The following is a 26291-nucleotide window of genomic DNA, read 5'->3' on the forward strand; positions in this document are numbered from 1 at the left end:
CATTTATCTTTCATTTCTAAGATTTCTGTTTGGTATTTTAAAATATTTCTATCTCTGTTATTCTCACCTTTGTTTATATTTCTTCTGACCTGGGTGACTATCTTTATGAGGGTTACTTTGACTCTTTCAGGTAAATTACATAGATGTTTCATTAGTATCACTTTATGAAGATTTAAGTTTTTCCCGTGGGATATATTTCCCTGGTTGTTCATTTTCCTTGACCCTGAGTTGGTATCTTTACATTAGAAAAAAACAACCAGCTTTTCCAGGCTTTGTGAACTGGCCTTCCACAGGAGAGGATCCTAACCAATTAGCCTAGCCAGAGACTTTGTGGCCCTCTCAAACCTTTGTGCCAGTCCAACTCCATCTTTGTTCTTAGTGGAACCTAGACATCTCAAGTATGCCAGGGCCTTGGGGAACCTGGGTGGCTCAGTGGGCTTCCACTCTTGAATTTGGCTCAGGTCATTATCTCAGGGTGGTGAGATCAAGCCCTATATTGGGCTTTCTGCTGGGTGTGGAGTCTGCATAAGATTCTCTCTCTCTGCCCCTCATATAAATAAATAAAGTATACCAGATCCCATCATTGCTCTGAGATAGGTGAATTGTAGGCATTTTCTCAGGCAACTCCCAGAAATGTTGGAACATTAAATATATGGTTCACTTTCTTTCCTTCCCAGGGAGGAGAAGCTCAGATCTGGGGAATTTTGCCACTCACTCTCTGTTGGAGGGAGGGGCAATTGCAGTTGTTTGTGTGCTAATTGAGTGTCCTTATTCTCACTGGCCTCCAGGCCTACCATGTGCTGCATTTCATCAGTGCTTTGAGACAAGACAGAAGCCAGTTCCTTGGGCAGCCCTGGAAAAGTTGGAATGTTGGATACATCATCCAGTTCTTTCCCTTACTAGGGAGAAGCTAGGGTAGGGTAGGGATGATGGCAAGAGGCTGTCCCAAATTTTCCTACTGGCTTTAATGTGTATGATTCACAGTTGTCTAAGGTACAGGAGCCTCTGAGCTAGTTTCTGGATCTCTCAGAAAGAGAATTTGTCTCTATATTGTTAAATCAGTGTATTTGTATTGGGAAGAAGGATCCATTGCTTCTTATTCCCATATCTTGCTGATACCCCATCACTTATTTTTCACAAACTAGAAGAATACAAGTAAAATATCCCTTTTGAAAACAAAGTTATCTCACATTAGTGGTTCTTTGAATTGGGTTTTCGAAATACAGACACACTTCAGTATCTTTATCTTACTATTAAAGCAGATATCATCAGTCCTTTTGGAATACTTTTAAGTTGGGAATATTTTTCAGTCTATGGGGTAATTATTTTCTTCTATTTCTGAATATCAAATATTGCTTTAAAGATTGCCTTTGTGTTTTTTAAGAAGAGGGAGGTTCTTTATTTTACTTTTGATTATCACTTTTATTTATTTTTGTTTTATTTTAGAAAGAGATCATGCAAGTAGAGGGGAGGGGCAGAGGAGAAGGGAGAGAGAGAATCTTAAGTGGGCTCCGTGTTCAGTGTGGAGCCCAATGCAGGGTTTGATCTCATGACTCTGAGATCATGACCTGAGCCACAGTCAATAGTTGGATGCCTAATGGACTGAGCCATCCAGTGCCCCTGATTAACACTTCTAGATGTGAAAAAATTTTGGATATTGTTTTGGTATGTGTAACAGAATACCTCATAGTAGATAATTCCTGGATTTGTAATGTCTCTTGAAATGTTTATCTTACAGTTTTCAGGGGTTTTTTTGTTTTGTTTTGTTTTGAGCTACTATATGGGCTGTGCTTTTTAAAATGTAGTAACTCTTTCAACTCATTTTTACGAATTCTCTTAGAAGAATATCTTGCTTGCTTGTCTCATCTTATATTTGTATTATTATGAATATGTTGTCCTGCTGTTGAAGGACATATTTCTGTGTGTGTTTAGAATTCATTATCAAATAATTACTTATGTGTGGACACACACACACACACACACACACACACACAAGCTCACATATATGTTACATATGTATTTTTCACATATATAGATATACATATATCTATATTTATTTTTATCTTAAATGGGTCACATATTTATTTTTATCTTAAATATATATTCCTGTTTATAAATATGTACACGTATCTGTCTATATATGTACAATGAGGTAAAATACCTTGGATTCTTTTTAATTTAGAGTATTTAGAGGTCTTAAAGAATTATGTTGCAGTTCTGATGGTGGAGTAGGAAACACCAGGGATTTGTCTCCCCAGATAGACTACAATTACACCAACAGAGTCTGTCTGATTGTATCTATTTTAGAATTCTGGTGTCTGTTTAAGGCTTGTACCTTCCAGGGGAATACTGGACAATGAATTGTGCTTAAGTTTGGTTAATTTCACCTCTTACAGCATTACCTGCCACCTATCCTACCTGTGTCACATATCAGTACACAGGTTTCTGGAGCATGTACACAGCTTGCCAGAGCCAGGGTAAGGAAAAGGTCCCTGTCCTTCAAGTATCAGTGATCTGTGCTCTGGTCACTGAACGTGGCTTTTGATCTTCAGGTGCATATAGGTGGGCAGCCATTGTTTTGTACCTCTCCTCATTTTAGCAGGCCCTGCACCTAAACATCTGGTAACATTCCTCTCCCACCAACTCCCCCACTTCATTTGTTTTCACTTTTTGGTGAGGGGAGCCAGATACTGAAGACTAGGACTTTCTAAAACAACTGCATATTTGGGGAAAATTAGAAAATGACTGTGCATGCTCAGAAAAATCCTGAAGAGACATTATATTTATGTCCAGGCTAACCCTAGGCACAGAGATAGTGGTAGTAAAAAGAAAAAGAAAAAGAAAAAGAAAGAACAATAACAGAACTAGCAGATTCTGTTGGAGGGGTAGAATCTCATATCCAGAGTTACATTTTCAAATGTCCAGTATTCACTAAAAAGGACAGGCATGTAAGAAACTGGAAAGTATGGCCTATTCATAGAAAAAAAATTAAATTAGCAGAAACTGTCCCTTAAGAATATCTAATGGCAGACATACTAGACAATGACTTTAAAACAGTTGTCTTAAAGATGCTTAAAGAACTAAAGGAAAGTGTAAGTCAAGAAAGTGATTATGAAAAAAGTGAAAATATCAGTATACAGCTAGACACCCCCCAAAAAACTAACAAGAAATTTTGGAGCTGAAAAATACAACAAAAATATGGGCAGATTCAAAGGGAGATTTAACAGGCAGAAGAAAGAATCAGTGAACCTGAAGGTAGGACAGTGGAAATTACCAAAGCTGAGGAACAGAAAAGATAGATTTAAGAGACCTGGGGGATATGATCAAGAGGATCAACATATGCAATGTGGGAGTCCCAGAAGGAGAAGAGAGAAGGGGCGGAGAGAATATTTCAAGAAATAATGGCTGTTAGATGTCCATCAACAGTTAAAGGGATAAAGAAGGTGTGGTATATATATATAAGCAGCCATCAAAAAAAAAAAAATCTTGCCATTTGCAATGACATGGATGGAACTAGAGGGTATTATGCTAAGCGAAATAAGTCAATCAGAGAAATAAAATTATCATATGATCTCTCTGATATGAGGAATTTGAGAGGCAGATCAGGGGTTTTGGGGGGAAGGGAGGGAAAAAATGAAACAAGATGGGACCAGGGAGGGAAACAATCCATAAGAGACTCTTAATCTCAGGAAACAAACTGAGGGTTGCTGGAAAGGAGGGAGGAGGGAGGGATAGGATGGCTAGGTGATGGACATTGGGGAGGGTATGTGATATGGTGAATGCTGTGAATTGTGTAAGACTGTTGATTCACAGAACTGTACCCCTGAAACAAATAATACATTATATGTTAATAAAAAAAAAAGAAATGATGGCTGAAAACTTCCCAAATTTGATGAAATACATAAATATAAATGTCCAAGAAGCTCAGTGAGCTTCAAGAAGATGAACCAGGGGTTATATGTTATAATCAAACTTTAAAAAGCCAAAGACTTAGAGCAAATCCTGAAGTAGCAAGAGAGAAGTGAATCATCACATTCAAGGTATCTGCACTAAGATTATCAGCAGATTTCTCATCAGAAACTTTGTGGTCCAGAAGACAGTGTTTGTTATATCCAAAGTGCTATAAAAGAATAAAGCTGTCACTAAGAATCCTGTGTCCAGAAAAACTGTTTTTCAAAAGTGAGGGAGAAGTTAAGACATTCTCAGTTAAATGAAAGTTGAGGGAATTCATGACCACCAGAACTGCTCTGCAAAAGATGTTCAAGGGAGTCCCATAGGTAAGAAGAATGTATACAAGACAGTAACTCAAAGCTTTTTGGAGAAATAAATATCTTGGTAAATATGGGGACATTTTCAAAAGCTAGTATTATTATAACAGTTGTTTGTAACTATACTTTTTTGTTTTTGTACAATTTAAAAATGCCTTTGAATTATACCTTTAAAGGAAATACCTTTAAAGAAAAAAAATTATTAGTATAAAAGCTAGTGTTACTGTAAGGTTAGTTTGTAATTCCAAATCTTGTTTTCTATGTAATTTAGGGGACTAATGCTTTTAGAAGAATTACTTCATTATTATTATTATTATTATTATTATTTTGTTTATGTAATATATAAAGATGTAATTTTGTTACATTTGAGACTGAAGAGAATGGAGACAGAGCTGTGAAAGAGCAGAGTTTTTATATGTTACTGAAGTTGAACTGGTATAAATTCGAAGTAGAGTGTTATAAACTTAGGTTGTTAAATGTAATCTCCATGGTAATTAAAGAGAAGATAGCTATAGAATATGCACATAAGGAAATGAGAAAGAAATTTAAATGTTTCACTACAAAAAATCAAACAGAGAAGACGGTAATGTAGAAAATTAGGGCAAAAAGGATAGAGGATATATAGAAAACAATTAGCACAGTCATAGAAGTAAGTCCCTCTTTATCATTAATTACCTTAAATATAAATGGATTAACTTTCCAGTCAAGAGACAGAGATTGCTAGAATGGATGAAAATACGTGATTCAACTATATGCTGTCTATATAGACTAATCTGAGACCTGAGGACATAAGTAGGTTGAGCGTAATAGGATAGAAAAAGATATTCCATGCAAATAGTAACCAATAGACAATAAGAGTGGCTATACTAATATCAGACAAAATAGACTTTTATTAAGAAAGATTACAAGAGACAAAGAATGGCATTATGTAGCAAAAAAGGTTTGAAACAACAAGAAGATATAACATTTACAAAGATTTATGTACCTAATTGCATACTACTAAAATACATGAAGCAAAAACTGACAGGACTGATGGAAGAAATAGATAGTTCTGTAATAATAGTTGGAGACTTTAGTAGCTTTACCCAGAATAATGGATAGCACAACCAGATAGAATATAAAGAAATAAAGTACTTAATGCAGTAAACCAACTAGATCTGAGAGAACCTACAGAATTCTCTATTCCCAAACAGCAGAATGTACACATTCTTCTCAGGGACATATGGGACATTTTCCAGGATAGGCCATACATTAGGCCACAAATTCTCGTAGATTAAGGTATATATCATTCCTAATGATATATCTTGGTGTATCTTCTCTGACCACAGTGGGATGAAGTTAGAAATAAGTAACAAAAATAAAACTGGAAAATTCATGAAACTCTGGATATATTTTTATTTATTTTTTTTAATCTTTTTTTTTTCTTTTCAGCGTAACAGTATTCATTGTTTTTGCACTACACCCAGTGCTCCATGCAATCTGTGCCCTCCCTAATACCCACCACCTGGTTCCCCCAACCTCCCACCCCCCCACCCCTTCAAAACCCTCAGGTTGTTTTTCAGAGTCCATAGTCTCTCATGGTTCACCTCCCCTTCCAATTTCCCTCAACTCCCTTCTCCTCTCCATCTCCCCTTGTCCTCCATGTTATTTGTTATGCTCCACAAATAAGTGAAACCATATGATACTTGACTCTCTGCTTGACTTATTTCACTCAGCATAATCTCTTCCAGTCCTGTCCATGTTGCTACAAAAGTTGGGTATTCATCCTTTCTGATGTAGGCATAATACTCCATAGTGTATATGGACCACACCTTCCTTATCCATTCGTCCGCTGAAGGGCATCTTGGTTCTTTCCACAGTTTGGCAACCGTGGCCATTGCTGCTATGAACACTGGGGGTACAGATGGCCCTTCTTTTCACTACATCTGTATCTTTGGGGCAAATACCCAGTAGTGCAATTGCAGGGTCATAGGGAAGCTCTATTTTTAATTTCTTAAGGAATCTCCACACTGTTCTCCAAAGTGGCTGCACCAACTTGCATTCCCACCAACAGTATAAGAGGGTTCCCCTTTCTCCACATCCTCTCCAACACATGTCATTTCCTGTCTTGCTAATTTTGGCCATTCTAACTGGTGTAAGGTGGTATCTCAATGTGGTTTTAATTTGAATCTCCCTGATGGCTAGTGATAATGAACATTTTTTCATGTGTCTGATAGCCATTTGTATGTCTTCATTGGAGAAGTGTCTGTTCATATCTTCTGCCCATTTTTTGATATGATTATCTGTTTTGTGTGTGTTGAGTTTGAGGAGTTCTTTATAGATCCTGGATATCAATCTTTTGTCTGTACTGTCATTTGCAAATATCTTCTCCCATTCCGTGGGTTGCCTCTTTGTTTTGTTGACTGTTTCCTTCGCTGTGCAGAAGCTTTTGATCTTGATGAAGTCCCAAAAGTTCATTTTCGCTTTTGTTTCCTTTGCCTTTGGAGACATATCTTGAAAGAAGTTGCTGTGGCTGATATCGAAGAAAAAGTATATAGGATCAAAACTTCACAACATTGGATTTGGTCATGATATCTTGGATATGACACCAAAGACACGGGTAGCAAAAGAAAAAATTAGGCAAATTGAACTTCATGAAAATTAAAAAAAAAAAGTTTTGCATCAAAAGACATCATCACAGTAAAAAGACAACTGGGAGAAAATATTTGCTAATCGTTTATCTGATAAGCAATTAATATCCAGAATACAGAGGATTTTTAAAACCTAACAATAACACAAAAGACCTGATTGCAAAATGGATGAAGAACTTGACTAGACATGTCTCCAAAGAAGATATGTTAATGCCACTAAGCACAGAAAAAGATTCTCAACATCACTGATCTTAGATAATGCAAATCAAAACTATAATGAGATACTACCTCATACTCATTAGGATGGCTACTGTCACAAGAACAGAAATTAACAAATGTTGGTGAAAATGTGAAGAAATTGGAACTCTTGTGCATTGTTGGTGAGAATGTAAAATGGTAAGCCACTGTGAAAATGATGTGGTAGTTTCACAAAAAAATTTAAGTTCAACTACCATACGATCCAGCAGCTCCACTTCCGTATATATTCCTCAACGTATTGAAAATGTCCTCAAAAAGGTATTTGTATACCCGTGTTCATAGCAGCATTATTCACAGTAGCTAAAATGTGAAAGCAACCCAAGTGTCTCCTGACCAATGAATGGATAAGCAAAATGTGGTATAGACATACAAGATACTGTTCAGTATTAAAAAGGAAGGAAATTCTGCGGTGTGCTCTCATACTGGATGAACCTTGAGGACATGGAAGCTAAGTGAAGTAAGGCAGTCACAAGAAGACAAATACTGTATGATTTCATTTGCATGAGGTACTTAGAGTAGTTAGAACCATAAAGACAGAGTTTGTAATGGTAGTCATCCAGGATGGGGGTAAGAGAAGGGGGAATTATTTAAGAGCTGTATACAAAATGAGGTATAAGGATGGTTGATGGTGGTGGCTGCACATCAGTGTGAGTGTATTTAATACCTGTGAACTGTACACTTAAAAAGGGTTAAGATGGCAAATTTTTTATGTATTTTACCATGATAAAAACAATTGTATTGTTTTAAACACTGAATAAAATCTACTTGGATTTCAAATTATTTTTTCTTTTCATTTTCCCAGCATTTGAAAATATTTTGATGGTGTTTGTTATATGTGCTGCCGAAGCGAGCACTTGATGGTGTTTGTTAAAAGCAGAGTGGCATGGATGTTGACTAGATCATGATACTGTGTATTTGCCTTTTTGTGTGTCACAATCTCACTGTTTTAAGGCCAAAAGCATATTAATGCTTTTTGATAGCACATTTTACAGTATGGTGTGTGTTTTTTCTTAATTGTGTTAATCAAAAGTAAACTAGTTGGGAAATATAATCACTTTAGCCAATCACTTCTTACAGAAAAAATTGGAAATGTCAATGAATTGAACAGGCTTATTATAATATTTACTGAATCACCCTACATAGGATTAGAAGTAATTATATTATAAAAGTAATATACGTCATATAATTCAGAAATAAAAGTCCTGCTCTTTCTCCATCATCAGACACCCTACTTATACTCTTAGGGTAGCTAGTACTTTTAACAGTTTCTTAAATTGCCTTCCAGAATTGTTCTTTGTATAGATAAGTATATGTGTATGAGTGTCTGATGGAAATATGCACAAATATACAAGACATGTATATCTTATTTGTTAAAAAAGATAAACTTTTATAAATATTTTGAATGACTTAAATATGTTCTTTAGCACACACACACTGAGGAAAACTAGAAAAATTGATAGGCACATTAAAAATATAACAAAAAATATAATTTCATTTCTTTAAGTTGAAGTCTTATTCTAGTGGTATAGATTAAGAATAAAGTTTCTATAATGCAGTTTAATAATAGATGAGATTTTTAAATCCTTATTTTTATGAAAACAAAATATTAATTTGTGTGGAAGATTTTTGCCCTCAAAACATGTTCTTAATGCCTGTTATATTGAAAATAGTGTCTTATCTCTGGGAGTGCGATTACTGTGAATATTGTACAGGAGTAGCTTTGGCTTCTCTAATACCATGTTGTATGAGTTTTTTTTTTTTTTTTTTTAAAGCAACGAGCACGTGCTACTTTTATTAAAATGCAAGAATTTTTTTTTCATTGCAGTCATTTTTATTTTTTTGTTTGTTTCTTGCTACGTTTTCATTTGCTTTTTTGTTTTGTTTTGTTTTTATTTTTATTCCAGTTAACATACAAAGTTATATTTGTTCAGGTTATAATTTAGTGATTTAGGGGCGCCTGGGTGGCTCAGTGGGTTAAAGCCTCTGCCTTCGGCTCAGGTCATGATCCCAGGGTCCTGGGATCAAGTCCCGCATCGGGCTCTCTGCTCCACGGGGAGCCTGCTTCCTCCTCTCTCTCTCTGCCTGCCTCTCTGCCTACTTGCGATCTCTGTCTGTCAAATGAATAAATAAAATCTTAAAAAAAAATAATTTAGTGATTCAGCAGTTCCATACAGCCCCAGTGCTCATCATGATAAATGCACTCCTTAATCCCCACCACTTATTTCACCCTTCCGCTCATCCTCCTCCCCCCTAGTAATCATCAGTTTGTTCTCTGTAGTTGTCTGTTTCTTGCTTTGTCTTTCTCTTATTTTTTTACCTTTGCTTGTTTGTTTTGTTTCTTAAATTGCACATGAGTAAAATCACATGATATTTGTCTTTCTCTGATTTATTTTGCTTAGCACTATGCTGTCTAGCTCCATCTGTGTCACTGCAAATGGCAAAATTCTTTTTGATGGCTCAGTAATATTTGTGTGTGTGTGTGTGTGTGTGTGTGTGTGTGTGTGTGTATTATACCACATCTTCTTTATCCATTCGTTGATCACTGGACACTTGGGATGCTTCCATATCTTGGCTGTTATAAGTAATGCTGCTGTAAACATAGGGGGCATATATCCATTTGAATTAGTGTTCTTCTATCTTTTGGGTAAGTACCCAGTAGTGTGATTGCAGGATTGCAGGATAGTTCTATTTTTAACTCTTTGAGGAACCTCCATACTGTTTTCCACAGTGGCTGCACCACATTGCATTCCCATCTGCGGTGCACAAGTGTTCCTTTTTCTCCAGATCCTCGCCATTACCTGTTGTTTCTTGTGTTTTTTTATTTTATCCATTCTGACAGGTGTGAGGTGGTATCTCATTGTGGTTTTGATTTGCATTTCCCTGATGATGTGACGATGAACATCTTTCATGTGTCTGTTGGCCATTTGTGTGTGTTCTTTGATGAAATAAATCTCTGTTCATGTCTTCTGCCCATTTTTAATTGGATTATTTGTTTTTTGAATATTGACTTTTGTAAGTTCTTTTTTTATTTTGGGTACTAGCCCTTTATCAGATATGTCATTTGCAAATAATGATAGAAAATATCTTTAAAACATAATGATATAAATTTTTAAAAATGTTCTCATAACTAGGCTCATCTTTTAAAAATTAATTCTGGTTTTAGGCTTGTGTGGACGTCAGAGCAAGTTCAGTGTTTTGGCAGCAGATGGAATTTGCAGATAGTCTCCAGGGCCATCCCAAGTTGCCAGAATGGTTATCCACACACCCTTCTCATGGAAATCGAGCTGAGCACTTGGATAGACTCATACCTCAGGTGAGCTAATGCTGTATAAGGCAAGACATTGTTTTTACTATATCATTTATTTTTAATGTAGGTACTTCTTGTGCTTAGAAGAGTTCTAGTCTAGCCTATCAGAAATTTTGATCACTATAATTATGGATTATCGGTTTTCATAGGATTTGACTGAAAAGTAAAAGTCCTGCTTGTCCATAAGTCTTGGGAAATAAATTCCTGTTCAGTTTACTTTTCTTGATGGTGACGGTTTAACCTTTATAGAATCATACCTTTTAATTTTAACTGATTTGGCGAAAGTCTAAAACTCAAAGTATGTATTTTTCAACATGTTGATCATAATTTAGTCTTGGTGATTTCAGTTTTGTTAAAAAGGTTGTTAAAAATACCAGTTAATGGGACGCCTGGGTGGCTGAGTGGGTTAAAGCCTCTACTTCAGCTCAGGTCATGATCCCAGGGTCCTGGGATTAAGCCCCCCCCCTCCAAATAGGCTCTCTGCTCAGCAGGGAGCCTGCTTCCTTCTCTCTCTCTCTGCCTGCCTCTTTGCTTACTTGTGATCTCTGCCTGTCAAATAAATAAATAAAATCTTTCAAAAAAATACCAGTTAATGAACTGTGTTTGGCTCAATTAAATATTAATTTTGATAGTGATGCTGGAATTTGTTTTCTTAGAAAAAAATCTTTTTGTATTAGTTTGCTTTTTGGTTATTTGTTTATAGGAAATGTGCTGTGTGGTGTTTGTTCTTTTTTGGTAGAATTTCTGAATGGATCAAGTTTGAAGCAGCTTTCTCACAAGTAGTTTTTACTGTCTTCTGAAACTTTCGACTTAACTTCATTCAAAATATTTTCTGTAGTTACCACATCAGTACAAAATGGATGTCAGGCATCTCTAAGCCAGGCTACATCTCTCTTCTGTTTCACTTGAATTAAATTTGCTGGTTGGTTATAAAAACAGAATATGCTTTAGGAATTTAAGAATTGGTATTGGTCTGTTTGCTAAAGGATAAAAAGAGACCCAGGACTTTCAGTATGATTTCAAATTCAGTTAAGAAATTCTGGGTTTCTTTTATAAGAAAGAAATGATGCTAGTAAGTATAGGGGATACAAAGAGAAATAAGACATGATTCTTGATACTTTCATACTAAGGTAAGATACAAATTGATTCTTAATACAACAGGGGATATGACTTACCATAAGAAAAGTAGAAATGTGGTGGTATGCAACTTGAAGGAATAATAACTAGCGTTTAGTTTGGAATGGGAAGCAATCACAAGATTCATTCATTCATTTATGTGATCAATATTTGTTGATACTCATCTCTAATCTGCTGTTCTGTGTTCTGTAGCCAGGGAGTGAGTGAGGACAAAATAAAACAGTCTTTGTTTTCTTGGAGCTAACATTTTAATTAGATAATTCAATAATAAACAAACATACAATATGTCAAGCGGTGATAAGCATGAGGGGCAAAAAGAGGGCTGGGAAGCAGAGAAGATTTACTAGTCTGTGTTCATGTGTCAAGGAGAGGGCCTCACTGAGTAGAACTTGGAAAATCCCTGGAGCAAATCCTGTGAGTATATGGATGGAGTCTTTTAGGCTGAGGAAGTAGCAAGTGCACAGGACATAAAGTGAGAGTATGTTTGGTGTGTTCAGGGAATAGCCAGGAAGACATGGCGGCTGAATGGAGTAAGGGAGGTGGGGAGAATGGTTGAGATGTAGAGGGACCAGACCATGAAGGGTCTTCTAAACCACAGTAAGGACTTTTATTTGAAGTGACGAGGGAAGCTAGGAGAAGATTTTCAGCAGAGGAGTGGGTTGACCTGACTCATGTGTTTTATAGTGATCACTGGGGCTCTTGTGTGGAAAGTGGAATGTAATGGGGCAATGGTGGAATCAAGGAGACTAGGAGGCTCTTGCAATAATCCTAGTAAGACATTATGGAGGCAGAAGAGAGTGAGAGAAGTGGTCACATTTTGGATATATTTTGAAAGGAATGATGACAGAATTTATTGACAGCTTGGGCATACTTTGTATCTTTCATAAGCATTGGAGATGGCCAGACATGGGTTCTTAAGACTTTTCCTAAATATATCTCATTTATGCTCCTAATTCAAAGAAAAAAAATTTTAGAAAGACAGTGAAATTTACTTGATATAATAGATACTAATCATTCCTCTTAAAAGGGCAACATAAGATTGGGATCATATGTGTTTAATTAGTAAGTGATGTATACTGAAGCTCACTGGTTCTGAGAGTCTTCTCAGTGATACCCACGACCCAGAGACCTTGTACTGCCCTGGGAAGTTTAGCCTATCTCTAAAGTCATAATAGTCACATGGTTTTCTTTTAGAATCCCCTTTCTTTGCATTTTTGCTCAGTGAAATTCTAAAAATATATGGCTTGCTTAAACTGAATAATGAATTCTAGCCAACTTTCATCTGAAGCTTGTTGTAAATTCTGTAAAAAAATGTGCTTTAGTGAAGTCTTTAAAGTAATAATGAATTGATTAGTGTGTATGAGGAAAAGTGGTTGGAGAAACAAATATGTTATTTGGGAACCAATGATGAAAAACACTGGGATATTTTTTTTTCCTTCTAAAAATAAACTATCCTAGTTCAGAAACTTAATTTGAAAACCTCATATAATTTCTTATATTTCCCCCCCAAGTGATTAAATTCAATTTGAAAGTAATAAAACTCTACTACAATATTGGGAATAATTCAGCGGTTGAAGTGAAGCTGATAGTGCAAGAGTATACTGTTAATTAGAATACATGGTCATAATTCAGAGATTGGAATTCCCTACCATTGTAATTCTAATTTCTATAATGAAACAAAGTGATTCCTCAGGCAATTTATAGAATTATATGAGTCTATAGACTATTGCTAAGGACTACTTTTTTGTTGTTGTAGTTAAAATTTATTTAAGGGATTTCTTTTGCTTTTGTTTTTTTTTTTTTTTCCTTCCTTTTTTTTTTTTTTCCAATTTTTTATTTATTTTCAGCGTAACAGTATTCATTGTTTTTTCACCACACCCAGTGCTCCATGCAATCTGTGCCCTCCCTAATACCCACCACCTGGTTCCCCCACCCTCCCACCCCGCCCCTTCAAAACCCTCAGGTTGTTTTTCAGAGTCCATAGTCTCTCATGGTTCACCTCCCCTTCCAATTTCCCTCAACTCCCTTCTCCTCTCCATCTACCCTTGTCCTCTATATTATTTGTTATGCTCCACCAATAAGTGAAACCATATGATACTTGACTTTCTCTGTTTGACTTATTTCACTCAGCATAATCTCTTCCAGTCCTGTCCATGTTGCTACAAAAGTTGGGTATTCGTCCTTTCTGATGGAGGCATAATACTCCATAGTGTATATGGACCACATCTTCCTTATCCATTCATCCGTTGAAGGGCATCTTGGTTCTTTCCACAGTTTGGCGACCGTGGCCATTGCTGCTATAAACATTGGGGTACAGATGGCCCTTCTTTTCACTACATCTGTATCTTTGGGGTAAATACCCAGCAGTGCAATTGCAGGGTCATAGGGAAGATCTATTTTTAATTTCCTGAGGAATCTCCACACTGTTCTCCAAAGTGGCTGCACCAGTTTGCATTCCCACCAACAGTGTAAGAGGGTTCCCCTTTCTCCACATCCTCTCCAACACACGTTGTTTCCTGTCTTGCTAATTTTGGCCATTCTAACTGGTGTAAGGTGGTATCTCAATGTGGTTTTGATTTGAATCTCCCTGATGGCTAGTGATGATGAACATTTTTTCATGTGTCTGGTAGCCATTTGTATGTCTTCATTGGAGAAGTGTCTGTTCATATCTTCTGCCCATTTTTTAATATGATTATCTGTTTTGTGTGTGTTGAGTTTGAGGAGTTCTTTATAGATCCTGGATATCAACCTTTTATCTGTACTGTCATTTGCAAATATCTTCTCCCATTCTGTGGGTTGCCTCTTTGTTTTGATGACTGTTTCTTTTGCTGTGCAGAAGCTTTTTATCTTGATGAAGTCCCAGAAATTCATCTTTGCCTTTGTTTCCTTCGCCTTTGGAGACATATCTTGAAAGAAGTTGCTGTGGCTGATATCAAAGAGGTTACTCCCTATGTTCTCCTCGAGGATTCTGATGGATTCCTGTCTCACATTGAGGTCTTTTATCCATTTCGAGTTTATCTTTGTGTACGGTGTAAGAGAATGGTCAAGTTTCATTCTTCTACATATAGCTGTCCAGTTTTCCCAGCACCATTTATTGAAGAGACTGTCTTTTTTCCACTGGATATTTTTTCCTGTTTTGTCAAAGATTATTTGACCATAGAGTTGAGGGTCCATATCTGGGCTCTCTACTCTGTTCCACTGGTCCATGTGTCTGTTTTTATGCCAGTACCATGCTGTCTTGGTGATCACAGCTTTGTAGTAAAGCTTGAAATCAGGTAACGTGATGCCACCAGTTTTATTTTTGTTTTTCAACATTTCCTTAGCAATTCGGGGTCTCTTCTGATTCCATACAAATTTTAGTATTATTTGCTCCAGCTCTTTGAAAAATACTGGTGGAATTTTGATCGGAATGGCATTAAAAGTATAGATTGCTCTGGGCAGTATAGACATTTTAACGATGTTTATTCTTCCCATCCAAGAGCATGGAATGGTCTTCCATCTTTTTGTGTCTTCTTCAATTTCTTTTAGGAGTGTTCTGTAGTTCCTCGAGTACAGATCTTTAACCTCTTTGGTTAGGTTTATTCCGAGGTATCTTATGGTTTTTGGTGCTATAGTAAATGGAATCGATTCTCTAATTTGTCTTTCTGTATTTTCATTGTTAGTGTATAAGAAAGCCACTGATTTATGGACATTGACTTTGTATCCTGCTACATTACTGAATTGCTGTATGAGTTCTAGTAGTTTGGAGGTGGAGTCTTTCGGGTTTTCCATATAGAGAATCATGTCATCTGCGAAGAGAGAGAGTTTGACTTCTTCCTTGCCAATTTGGATACCTTTTATTTCTCTTTGTTGTCTGATTGCTGTTGCTAGGACTTCTAATACTATGTTGAACAAGAGTGGTGAGAGTGGGCATCCTTGTCGTGTTCCTGATCTCAATGGGAAGGCTGCAAGCTTTTTCCCATTGAGGATGATATTTGCTGTGGGTTTTTCATAGATAGATTTGATGAAGTTCAGGAATGTTCCCTCTATCCCTATACTTTGAAGCGTTTTAATCAGGAACGGATGCTGGATTTTGTCAAAAGCTTTTTCTGCATCAATGGAGAGGATCATGTGGTTCTTCTCTCTTCTCTTATTGATTTGTTCTATCACATTGATTGATTTGCGAATGTTGAACCATCCTTGTAACCCAGGGATGAATCCTACCTGGTCATGGTGGATAATCTTTTTAATGTGCTGTTGGATCCTGTTTGCTAGGATCTTGTTGAGAATCTTAGCATCCATATTCATCAGTGATATCGGTCTGAAATTCTCCTTTTTGGTAGGGTCTTTGCCTGGTTTGGGGATCAGGGTAATGTTGGCTTCATAAAAAGAGTCTGGAAGTTTTCCTTCTGCTTCAATTTTTTGAAACAGCTTCAGGAGAATAGGTATTATTTCTTCTTTGAAAGTTTGATAGAATTCCCCAGGGAATCCGTCAGGTCCTGGGCTCTTGTTTTTTGGGAGGTTTTTGATCACTGCTTCAATCTCGTTACTAGATATCGGTCTATTCAGGTTGTCAATTTCTTCCTGGTTCAATTTTGGGAGTTTATAGTTTTCCAGGAATGCATCCATTTCATCTAGGTTGCTTAGCTTATTGGCATATAACTGTTGATAATAGCTTCTGATGATTGTTTCTACTTCCTTGGTGTTAGTTGTGATCTCTCCCTTTTCATTCTTAATTTTATTAATTTGGGCTTTCTCTCTTTTCTTTTGGATTAGTGTGGCCAATGGTTTATCGATCTTATTGATTCTTTCAAAAAACCAGCTTCTAGTTTCGTTGATACGTTCTACTGTATCTCTGGTTTCTACCTCGTTGATCTCTGCTCTAATCTTGATTATTTCCCTTCTTACGTGTGGAGTTGGTTTGATTTGTTGTTGATTCTCCAGTTCTTTAAGGTGTAGAGACAGCTGGTGTATTCTGGATTTTTCAATTTTTTTGAGGGAGGCTTGGATGGCTATGAATTTCCCCCTTAGGACCGCCTTTGCTGTATCCCTTAGGTTTTGGAGTGAAGTGTCTTCGTTCTCATTGGTTTCCATAAATTGTTTAAGTTCTTCTTTGATCTCCTGGTTGATCCAAGCATTCTTAAGCAAGGTGGTCTTTAGTTTCCAGGTATTTGAGTTCCTTCTGAACTTTTCCTTGTGATTGAGCTCCAGTTTCAAAGCATTGTGATCTGAGAATATGCAGGGAATAATCTCAGTCTTTTGGTATCGGTTGAGCCCTGATTTGTGACCCAGTATGTGGTCTATTCTGGAGAAGGTTCCATGTGCACTTGAGAAGAATGAGTATTCTGTTGTTTTAGGGTGGAATGTTCTGTATATATCTATGAGGTCCATCTGGTCCAATGTATCATTCAATGCTCTTATTTCTTTATTGATTTTCTGCTTCGATGATCTGTCTATTTCTGAGAGAGGCGTGTTAAGATCTCCTACTATTAATGTATTCATATCAATATGACTCTTTATCTTGATTAATAGTCTTTTTATGTAATTGGCTGCTCCCATATTGGGGGCATAGATATTTACAATTGTTAGATCATCTTGGTGGATAGTCCCTTTAAGAATGATGTAGTGTCCTTCTATATCCCTGACTACCGTCTTTAGTTTAAAATCTAATTTATCTGATATGAGAATCGCTACCCCGGCCTTCTTTTGAGGCCCATTGGCGTGAAAGATGCTTCTCCATCCCTTCACTTTCAGTCTGGGTGTATCTTTAGGTTCAAAATGGGTCTCTTGTAGACAACATATGGATGGGTCCTGTCGTTTTATCCAATCTGCAACCCTGTGTCGTTTTATGGGTGCATTTAGGCCATTCACATTGAGAGTGATTATTGAGAGATATGTTTTTATTGACATTGTGTTATCTTTGAAGTCTTTCTTTCTGTCGATTGTCTCTATATTTCTGTTCAATGCTATTCTTAGGATTTTTCCTCTTTTATAGAACCCCCCTTAATATTTCCTGCAGTGTCGGCTTGGTGGTTGCATAGTCTTTCAAGCCTTGCCGGTCTTGGAAACTCTTTATCTCTCCATCCATTTTGAATGTCAGTCTTGCTGGATAAAGTATTCTTGGCTGCATGTTCTTCTCATTTAGTGCCCTGAATATATCTTGCCAGCCCTTTCTGGCTTGCCAGGTCTCTGTGGACAGGTCTGACGTTATTCTGATGGGCTTTCCTCTGTATGTAAGGAGCTTCTTTGTCCTAGCGGCTTTCAAGAGATTGTATCTACAATTATGATTCCTCAATTTTACTATGAGGTGCCTGGATGTTTTTTTTGAATTTATAATCTTGGGGGGGGGACCTTTCTACTTCTAGTACATGGACACTTGTTCCATTCGCAAGATTGGGAAAATTTTCATGAAAAACTTGTTCCACTATATCTTCTAGACTTCTTTCTTTCTCCTCCCCTTCAGGGATTCCAATAATTCTGACGTTGGAACGTTTCATGGCATCATTTATTTCCCTGATTCTGTTTTCGTGGCTTCTAAGCTGTTTGTTCCAGGCTTCCTCCTGATCCTTTCTCTCTATTTGTTTGTCCTCCAGATCACTAATTCTATCTTCTGTCTCAGTTACCCTAGCTTTTAGAGAATTTAGATTAGATTGGAACTCATTGAGAGCGTTGTGAACCTCATCCCTGGTGGCCTTCAGCTCTGCCCTAACATTATGAACCTCCTCTCTGGTCGCTTTCAATTCTGCCCTAATCAATTCTGTTTGGTCATCCATGGCTTTCTCCAACCTAGCTATTGCCTGGATAATTGTTAGCCTGAATTCTCTTTCTGACATATTGTCTATGTTGATAGCCGTTAGCTCTGTTGCAGAAGGCCCATCCTCTGTATTTTTCTTCTGTTGGGGATTCCTCCTCCTAGTCATTTTGGTGAGAGATGACTGGACAGATGTAGCTGGATGTATTGACCGTGGTGCAGTCAAGGTGCACCCTGGAACGCTTCTGAGCACTCAGGATTCCCCACCCAAATGAGAGAAAAAAGAAAAGAAAAAGAAAAAAGAGGGAGAGAGAGAGACAGGAAAAAAAGGGAAGATAAAAGTGAAGGTTCAGCCCAAATGGGCCCCAGGGTAAGGTTTATGACGTATACAAACAAAAACAGACAAACAATAAGACTGATAAAAGTATATGACGAGAGAAAATATATATATATATATAAGCAAAAAAAAGGAGGAGCCTCGTCAAGAAGAACCCCAAGTATAAGATTTATATACTATCCGGACAAACATAAATACACAGAGACACTGGCAGAAGAAAAAGATGGGAGCATGGTTATAGATTCTCGGTGTGGGCGAGGAAGGTTATTTTGATTCTTCCTGGATGTATCTTGATATCTTTGTTAAAGGACTCAACTTTCCTAAGAAAAAGGGGGATTAAAAATTGGTTCACCTATAGGGGTAGCATTGCTTGGAGAAAGGGGGTTACCTTGAAGTTTAACTCTATATGAATATTAGAAAATAAAAATAAAAAAGGAATAAACTGGACTAAACTAAATTAAAAATTTTTTTAAAAATTAAGAAAATAGAAAAGCAAAAGAAAAACACATGTGTATGTATCAAAAAATTCAGGTTAGAAGTTTATCATGGAATTTGATGTACTGGACATCTCACTGTGATGGTAAATAGGTTAAAAAATTATCTATATAAAAAAAGAAAAAAAATGAACCAGAATAATGGGAAAGAATTAAAAATAAAAGTTGTATCTATGAAGTAATGGTGGTTGTTCTCTTGTAGTCTTTTTTTTTTTTTTTCCTGATTTGTTTTCTGGGGGAGGGGGCTGCCACGTGGGTTTTCAGTCAATGATGTTCCCTGAGTTAAGTCCTCCCGACCCCCTCAAGGGGGTGGGCTCTGAGAAAAACGTTTTTTTTCAGGTTTTTGTTCTCTGGAGGTTTTTATGTTTGTTCACTTCTTTTCTCTCGCCTTGACAGCTTTTGATGGTTTTTGGAGGTTTAGAGGAAAGAAAACTGCACCCCAACCTCCCTCTCAGAGAGAAGCCTCAGTCTGCTCCCCTGCAGGTGCTGCAGCCGCTGGGCCGCTGGCAGAGCAGATTCTGAGTCACGGTCCCTGGGGACGCAGGATCTCCTGCTTGTACGCAAAACCAAGGCAGCTGTGGCTGTCTGGGCAGCTCCAGACCGCCAGAGAGGTTCCAAGCAGCGATCGCACACTGAGATTTTCCCGCTGGCTGGGGCTGAGAGCTCAGTGCTTGCGCGCACCTCTCCCAGGGGATGGTTTGGGGCGCGGCGCCTCCAGCTCTATCGGCTCTATCGCCGCGTGGGTCTATCGCCGCGTGGGTCCCAGAACACCAGGCTGGGCGTTCGTGCACCTCTCTCAGGGGAGGTTGAGGCACGCGCGCATCTCCAGTAAGGTGCGCGTTCTGCCGTCTGGTGTGGCTCCCAGCCCCTCACGGGAGCCGGACTCCACCCGTTCTCGGGCGCACTGGCGGCTCCGGGACAAAGACCAGGTTTCTCCGCCGCACTCTCTGGCTCAGCGCCAGGGGAAGCTGCCCTGGGTCTGGGGACTTAAGCCCCTATCCCTATCCGCCCCGATTCCCACAATTTCCCCGCTCGAGTCTTTGCTCTTTTGATTGCTTTCAACAAGACTCCAAGTTAATGCTGGTCCCCAGATGCCGGGCACTCTCGTATTGGGGTATTATTTTCCAGTCGGTCGCCTCTGGTGGCTCCCTCCCCCTTTTGTTTATCTTCCGATATCAGTCCGACGTTCCCACTCCACTTTACCTGCCCACTGGCGTCTTCTGGCCCCCGTAGAGATCCAGACGTGTATAATTCTGATCTCAGGCTGATTTCATGGGTGATCGGAGTTCTTTGGTAGGTAATCAGCTCACTTTAGGGTGCAGGTTGAAAAGGCGCCTCCTCCTACTTCCCCGCCATCTTGTCTCCCCTGTTTGTTTGTTTTTTTAACTTACGTGAGTACAGGGTGCCTGGGTGGCTCAGTGGGTTAAAGCCTCTGCTTTCGGCTCAGGTCATGATCCCAGGGTCGTGGGATTGAGCCCCGCATCGAGCTCTCTGCTTAGCAGGGAGCCTGCTTCCTCCTCTCTCTCTGCCTGCTTCTCTGCCTACTCGTAATCTCTGTCTGTCAAATAAATAGATAAAATCTTAAAAAAAACAACAAAAACTTATGTGAGTACAGTGTTACATTCTACCTATCAAGCTCCTGTCCTTTGACATTCCTGACAGTATGCTTGAGTGATGTACGTCTCAAAGGTAGTTGGAAATACAGCACCAGAACACAGAAAAATCTAGGCAAGAGATGAGGATTTCAGAATCACCTGAAAAATGTGATAGTTGAAGCAGGGTAGATGAGTTCACTTAGGAAGTAAACAGAAAAAGATCCTGGACAGAGTTAACAGTATAAAGTAGGTTACCTGTTTGACTGGTAGGAAGAAGATTGAGCCTGTAATAAATCAGATTTATAGGAGGAGAAAAGATCAAGAAAATCAGGAAAGTAAGATTCTTTGGTTCTATGAAAACACAAAGGTTGATAATTTTGATTTTTTTTAAATTAACTTACAGAAGATGGTATATTTTTTATTTCTTACTGGATTCCCTGAATATCATCAAAGAAATGTATTATTTCTTACCACAGCATATCAAAATTGAAGATATTTTAAATCTGTACTTTTGTGCATTTGACAAATACTTACTGATTATGTGTTAATGCCAGACCATAGGTGTTACAAGTGTTGTGAGCAAAATACATAAAAATCCCTGCCCTCATGAAGCTTATGCAGTAAAGGGAGACAGACAATAAATAACATTAATTAGTAATGTATAGACTAGATTGCTGATATATTGTATACTAGTAAGTAATGAGTGTTAATGGGGAAAATGAAGGAAGAACAAATGTATTAGTCAGCTTGGGCTGCCATAGCAAAATACTAGAGACTGGGTGGCTTAAGCAACAGAAATTTATTTCTTCACAGTTCTGAAGGGTAGAAGTCTAAGATCAAGGTTCTGACTTAAGCAATAGCAATTAATTTTTTCAGAATTCTTAAGGCTGGAAGTCCAATAATTTCCTGGCAGATTCAGTTTCTGGTGAGGTCTTTCTGGCTTGCAGATGGCTGCCTTCTAGAGCATTGTGTCCTCACCTGATGGAGAGAGTGAGTGTATTAGTGTCTCTTCTTTTTCTTGTAAGGGAACGTTAATCCCTCATGAAGGCTCCCAACCTCATCTAAACCTAGATTACCTCCCAAAACCCCATCTCTAAATAATCTCTAATAATCTCTAAATAATCACATTAGAGGTTAAGCCTTCAACATAAGAATCTGGGGTGGGGGGACAGTCCAGTCTATAGTGGATAGGTAATATGTGAGCAGAGGTGGTCGAGGTCCTGGAATAGCTGTTTGAAATGGGGTTAGTCAGAGAAGGTTTCACTGAGAAGATGGTATTTGAAGGAAGAAATGGAATAAACGAAAGAATGAGCCATGTGGCTTCCTAGGCTAACACCCTTCCAGGCAGAAGAAATAGTAAGTACCAGGCTCTGAGGTAGGATTGAGCCTGGTGTATTTGAGGGACAGCAAGGAGACCAGTGTGGCTGGATGGGGTAAACAAGGGAAAGTGGAGAGTGTGGATTTTGAAGCCAGTGTAAGGACTTTGGCTTTTGCTTACAGATGGGACACCAGTGGGAAGTTTTAAGAAGAGAACTAGAGGAGTAACAGGATTGACTTACGTTTGGAAAGAATGTGATAAATAGCTCCTACAAAGCACTAAAATCATATTGTTTTGAAGTATTTTAATATAGTATGTCATTCAGAATATAGACTGATTTCCTTGTTTTGTTTTATTTTAAGATTTATTTATTTGACACAGAGAGAGAGAGAGATCACAAGTAGGCAGAGAGGCAGGCAGAGGGAGAGGGGATAGCAAGCTTCCTACTGAGCAGAGAGCCCAATGTGAGGCTCCATCCCAGGACCCTGAGATCATGACCTGAGCTGAAGGCAGAGGCTTAACCCACTGAGCCACCCAGGTGCCCCTTGTTTTGCTTTTAAAATCAAGAAAATGCCCCCAAGTTAGAAAAAAAAACTGTACCTTTGCTATTTTTTAATGTGTATTCTGCGATGAAGCATGCATAAATGCCTAGTTAAATATAATCCTGTAATCCACCAGCATTTAAAAATGATAAATATAGGGTTATAGTATTAATAATATTTATAGTTAATAAGATGATATGGTATAATTTTATTTACTTGAAATAATCAGTTAAATTTAGGAAACAAATATTCCACACATTTTGGTTACCATAACAACTTGGGTGAAAAATTGAAGAACAGATGTTAAATCAACCTGTTGATGTTTAATGGTATGACAGTTTTAAAATTATACTTAACACTGTTCAGATTTTAAATTTATGTGTAACATAAGTTGTCCTTGAAAGAGATCCCTTATTTAACTTTCTTTCTATAAAGATTGTTATAAAATATGGATGAATAGATGTGAATAAAGGAAATGGTATGATAACCCAGGATAGAAATTTACTTGAAAGATTTATTTTACAATGGAAAGCATTCAGACTGAATTTTTTATTTTCTGTTTCTCTCACTGACTTACTCTCTGCCATCTGGGGGAAGGATATGGAGAATGTTAGAATGTCTAGGAAAAACATTTAATTTGGCCTTACTTTTGTTTAGGGTTATGTTATAATAATTTTGAGTAGGATTTATTTTTTAATGACTCTTAGTACTTTCAATGTCAGCCTTATTTGTAAACTGTTTTTTAAATCTTGGTGTTCACATATACAGCATTCAGTTTTTATAGATACTGGCAGGCTGTAAATGCATTCATTTTAATCTCATTTTATCTTGAATTCTTTAAACTTTCAGGAAGCTGGGGGTTGAGATCTTATAAATCATTCCTATGCATTTATAATTGGACAAAGTAAATGCATAAATCATTAATATTATAAATCTCATGAGTAGAAAATATGAGTGTTTAACATTGAAGTGAAATGTCGTTGTTGGCCAGTGTACACAAACATACACTGTTCACCTTACAGAATTTCATTTTGTCTGACATGGAGAGTGTTGAGGAAAAGGCAAATATCATAGCAGCTACTGTAATTGAATTGGCCTCTGAATCATATAAAGCCAGGAAGCCTGACAGTAACATTGTCTAAAACCTTAAAAAAATATTATGGTTCATGGGATGTGTATCTACTTGAGGCTGAAGTGAATGGGCTATTAGAAAAAATTGCTTTTGGGGGGAAAGAAAAGTATGATATTTTTAGAAAAACGTGTTAAAAAATGGAGGTGATTTTTTTTCTTGAAATGACTTGGTTTCTACTTTCAAAGGAAGCTTTTAATCTAATTATGAAGCTTCTCTGGCCATTAATTTTTTTCTCTTTTTTTCTTTTTTTAAACATAATTATTGTGGCTTATTTTTTATGAATAAGTAATTGCTGTTTTACTTGATATGTAGTGCCTAAAAGAATCCTGATGTGTACCAGCAGTTTTTTCATAAATACTTCAGTTATTATTGGGAATAAATACAGCCATTTCATAATATATTGCTCTTCTATGTCAGGAGTGGTTGATTATAAAATTTATTTGAAAATTTTTTCTTATCATTCTAGAGGAAGATTGACATGTGTCAAGGTGGTCTTAATTTTTAAATTTTTTGTATTTATTAAAATTTTCAGTTATTTAAGTAATTAACTTTTTTTTAGACCACTTCAAAAACTAGTCAGATTCCAATTTCCATTGCAGTTTATGAAAGGAAATGAAATGAATTAGAGGGAAAACATTTTTAGAGGTAAAATCATGACTTACACAAATGTAAGATGAACAATATCTGAGATTTTCTTTAACTTATTATTACTGAGAGAGCCAGTAATATGTTATAGCTAGCTCTCCGGAAGATTTCAGAACCATAGGTACATAGGCAATCAGGAATGCTGAACTGACTTTACAGACAGATGCAAAACTGATCTATTCATGAGGCAATGATCAGTTGCATTCCACCAGACAGTTTGCCTACATTTCTACAGACATGCGTTATTTGCATTGTTATTAGTTTTCTACAGATTATGGAGTTGTAAAACAGCTCTAAGGCCTTCAAAGACAGAGGTGACACTCAAGGATGCACTTGATAGGATATCTAGTGTTCTTTTTCGCCCACTTTAAAGTTTTTCACAATTTCTTCTGTTTTTATTTTCTGTGGTCATCCATTTGCCTTTCAAGTAAAGACACTAAATCAAATTATCCTGTCAGGCTAATATATAAACAGAAGTTTTTGTTTTGTTGCTTCTAAGTAGCCACAGAGCCATTATCCTTATGTATTTCTTTTCTGTCTCTTAAAGTAACAAACTACTATTCTCATTCATTCATGTTAAATTTGTTTCTAATGAGTTTTTGATTGATGTTATTGATGTTAAAATCCTAGGCCTTTTTTTTTTTTCTTTTTATGGTATATGCTTGCCTATGGAAATTAAGGGAGAGAGCTTGAAGTGGGGTATAAAGGGATTGGTTTCATTTTTTAGGATTTTGGGGAGGAAACATTTTTATATACCCTTCAAAGGTTCTTCTGGCTGATCTAAATTAAATTGACATGAAATAGATTAACAGGAGAAAAACGAGTTTAATTTTGTATATATGGGAACCCCACATACTTGAGAGGTTCAAAGACAGGTAAAGTGAAGTATATATGCCATTGTGTGCTAAGGAATGGGATAAGGCCCTGAGGCTTGGGGGTGGGGGGGGGGGGCGGTCGGGGAGAGCAAGTCACAGGGCGATAAGAGGAAGAGCAGATACTTGGTAAGATGTTTGCCCTTTCATACAGATGGGTCACTGAGATAAAATTTATTTCTGGTAATAACTCTTATTCTGGGGAAGACCCCCCCAGTTTATATTCTTCTAAAGGTAGTTAGGAGAGGAGCGGAATCTTCTCTTGAGCCCACAGGGGTTTATTGCCTTCAACTCAAAATAGTCCACATGCCAAAATGGCACATTTTAGGGAGACTTTTTCTGCACCCCTTCAAGGAAAAACATTTAAACCTTTCATGAGTTATTTTGAACTAAAGTTATAGATATAAAATCAAGAACGAGGGCACAGAAATGCAGAAATGACAAGACAATGGAAGATAGGGAGGAAAAACATCTTTAAAAGAATTTTTATTATAAATCTTAAAAACACATGTAAAGATAGAGAATAATTTGAATAATGTAATGAACCCCCATTTTCTACTCACATTCATTAGTATCAACCTTTTTGTACACTTGCTTCATTTGAATCTTCTCTTATTTTTTCCCATTCGTATTTTAATGTAAATGCCAGACATGAGGGCTTTTTCCCCAATTACTCCAATATGATGTATTTTAGAAAGTGTACCATTTTCATCCACAATTATACTATTATTCCTAAGAAAATTTACAGTAATTCCCTATTAAAAATAAGTATCATATCCTGCCCATTTGCAGAGTTCTCTGTCTCAAAATATAATTTTCCCATTGGTTTATTCAAATCCTGATCCATCAAATCTATGTGTTGCATTTGCTTATTTTGTCCCTAGTCTCTTTGACTTCAGAACAGTGCCCTCTTCCTTTTGTTTTGTTTTTAAACATGCCATTGACTTGAATAAATCTAGCCTCACATTCTAGATTTATGTGATTGCTTTTTTATGATATCATCTAAATTGTGTAAAAAAACAAAAG

General features: G+C 37.2%; 1 protein-coding gene across 1 annotated transcript in view; it reads left to right on the forward strand.

The window, feature by feature from the left end:
• OMA1 (OMA1 zinc metallopeptidase) overlaps nucleotides 1-26291 on the forward strand; it is an 88288-nt gene that overhangs the window by 50682 nt on the left and 11315 nt on the right. The window contains exon 8 of the mRNA XM_080801288.1: nucleotides 10320-10469. Coding sequence (XP_080657414.1) covers nucleotides 10320-10469 — 150 coding nt within the window. The remainder of the gene's footprint in view (nucleotides 1-10319; nucleotides 10470-26291) is intronic.

Source organism: Martes martes, assembly GCF_963455335.1.
Source record: "Martes martes genome assembly, chromosome: 4".
Taxonomy (NCBI): Eukaryota; Metazoa; Chordata; class Mammalia; order Carnivora; family Mustelidae; genus Martes; species Martes martes.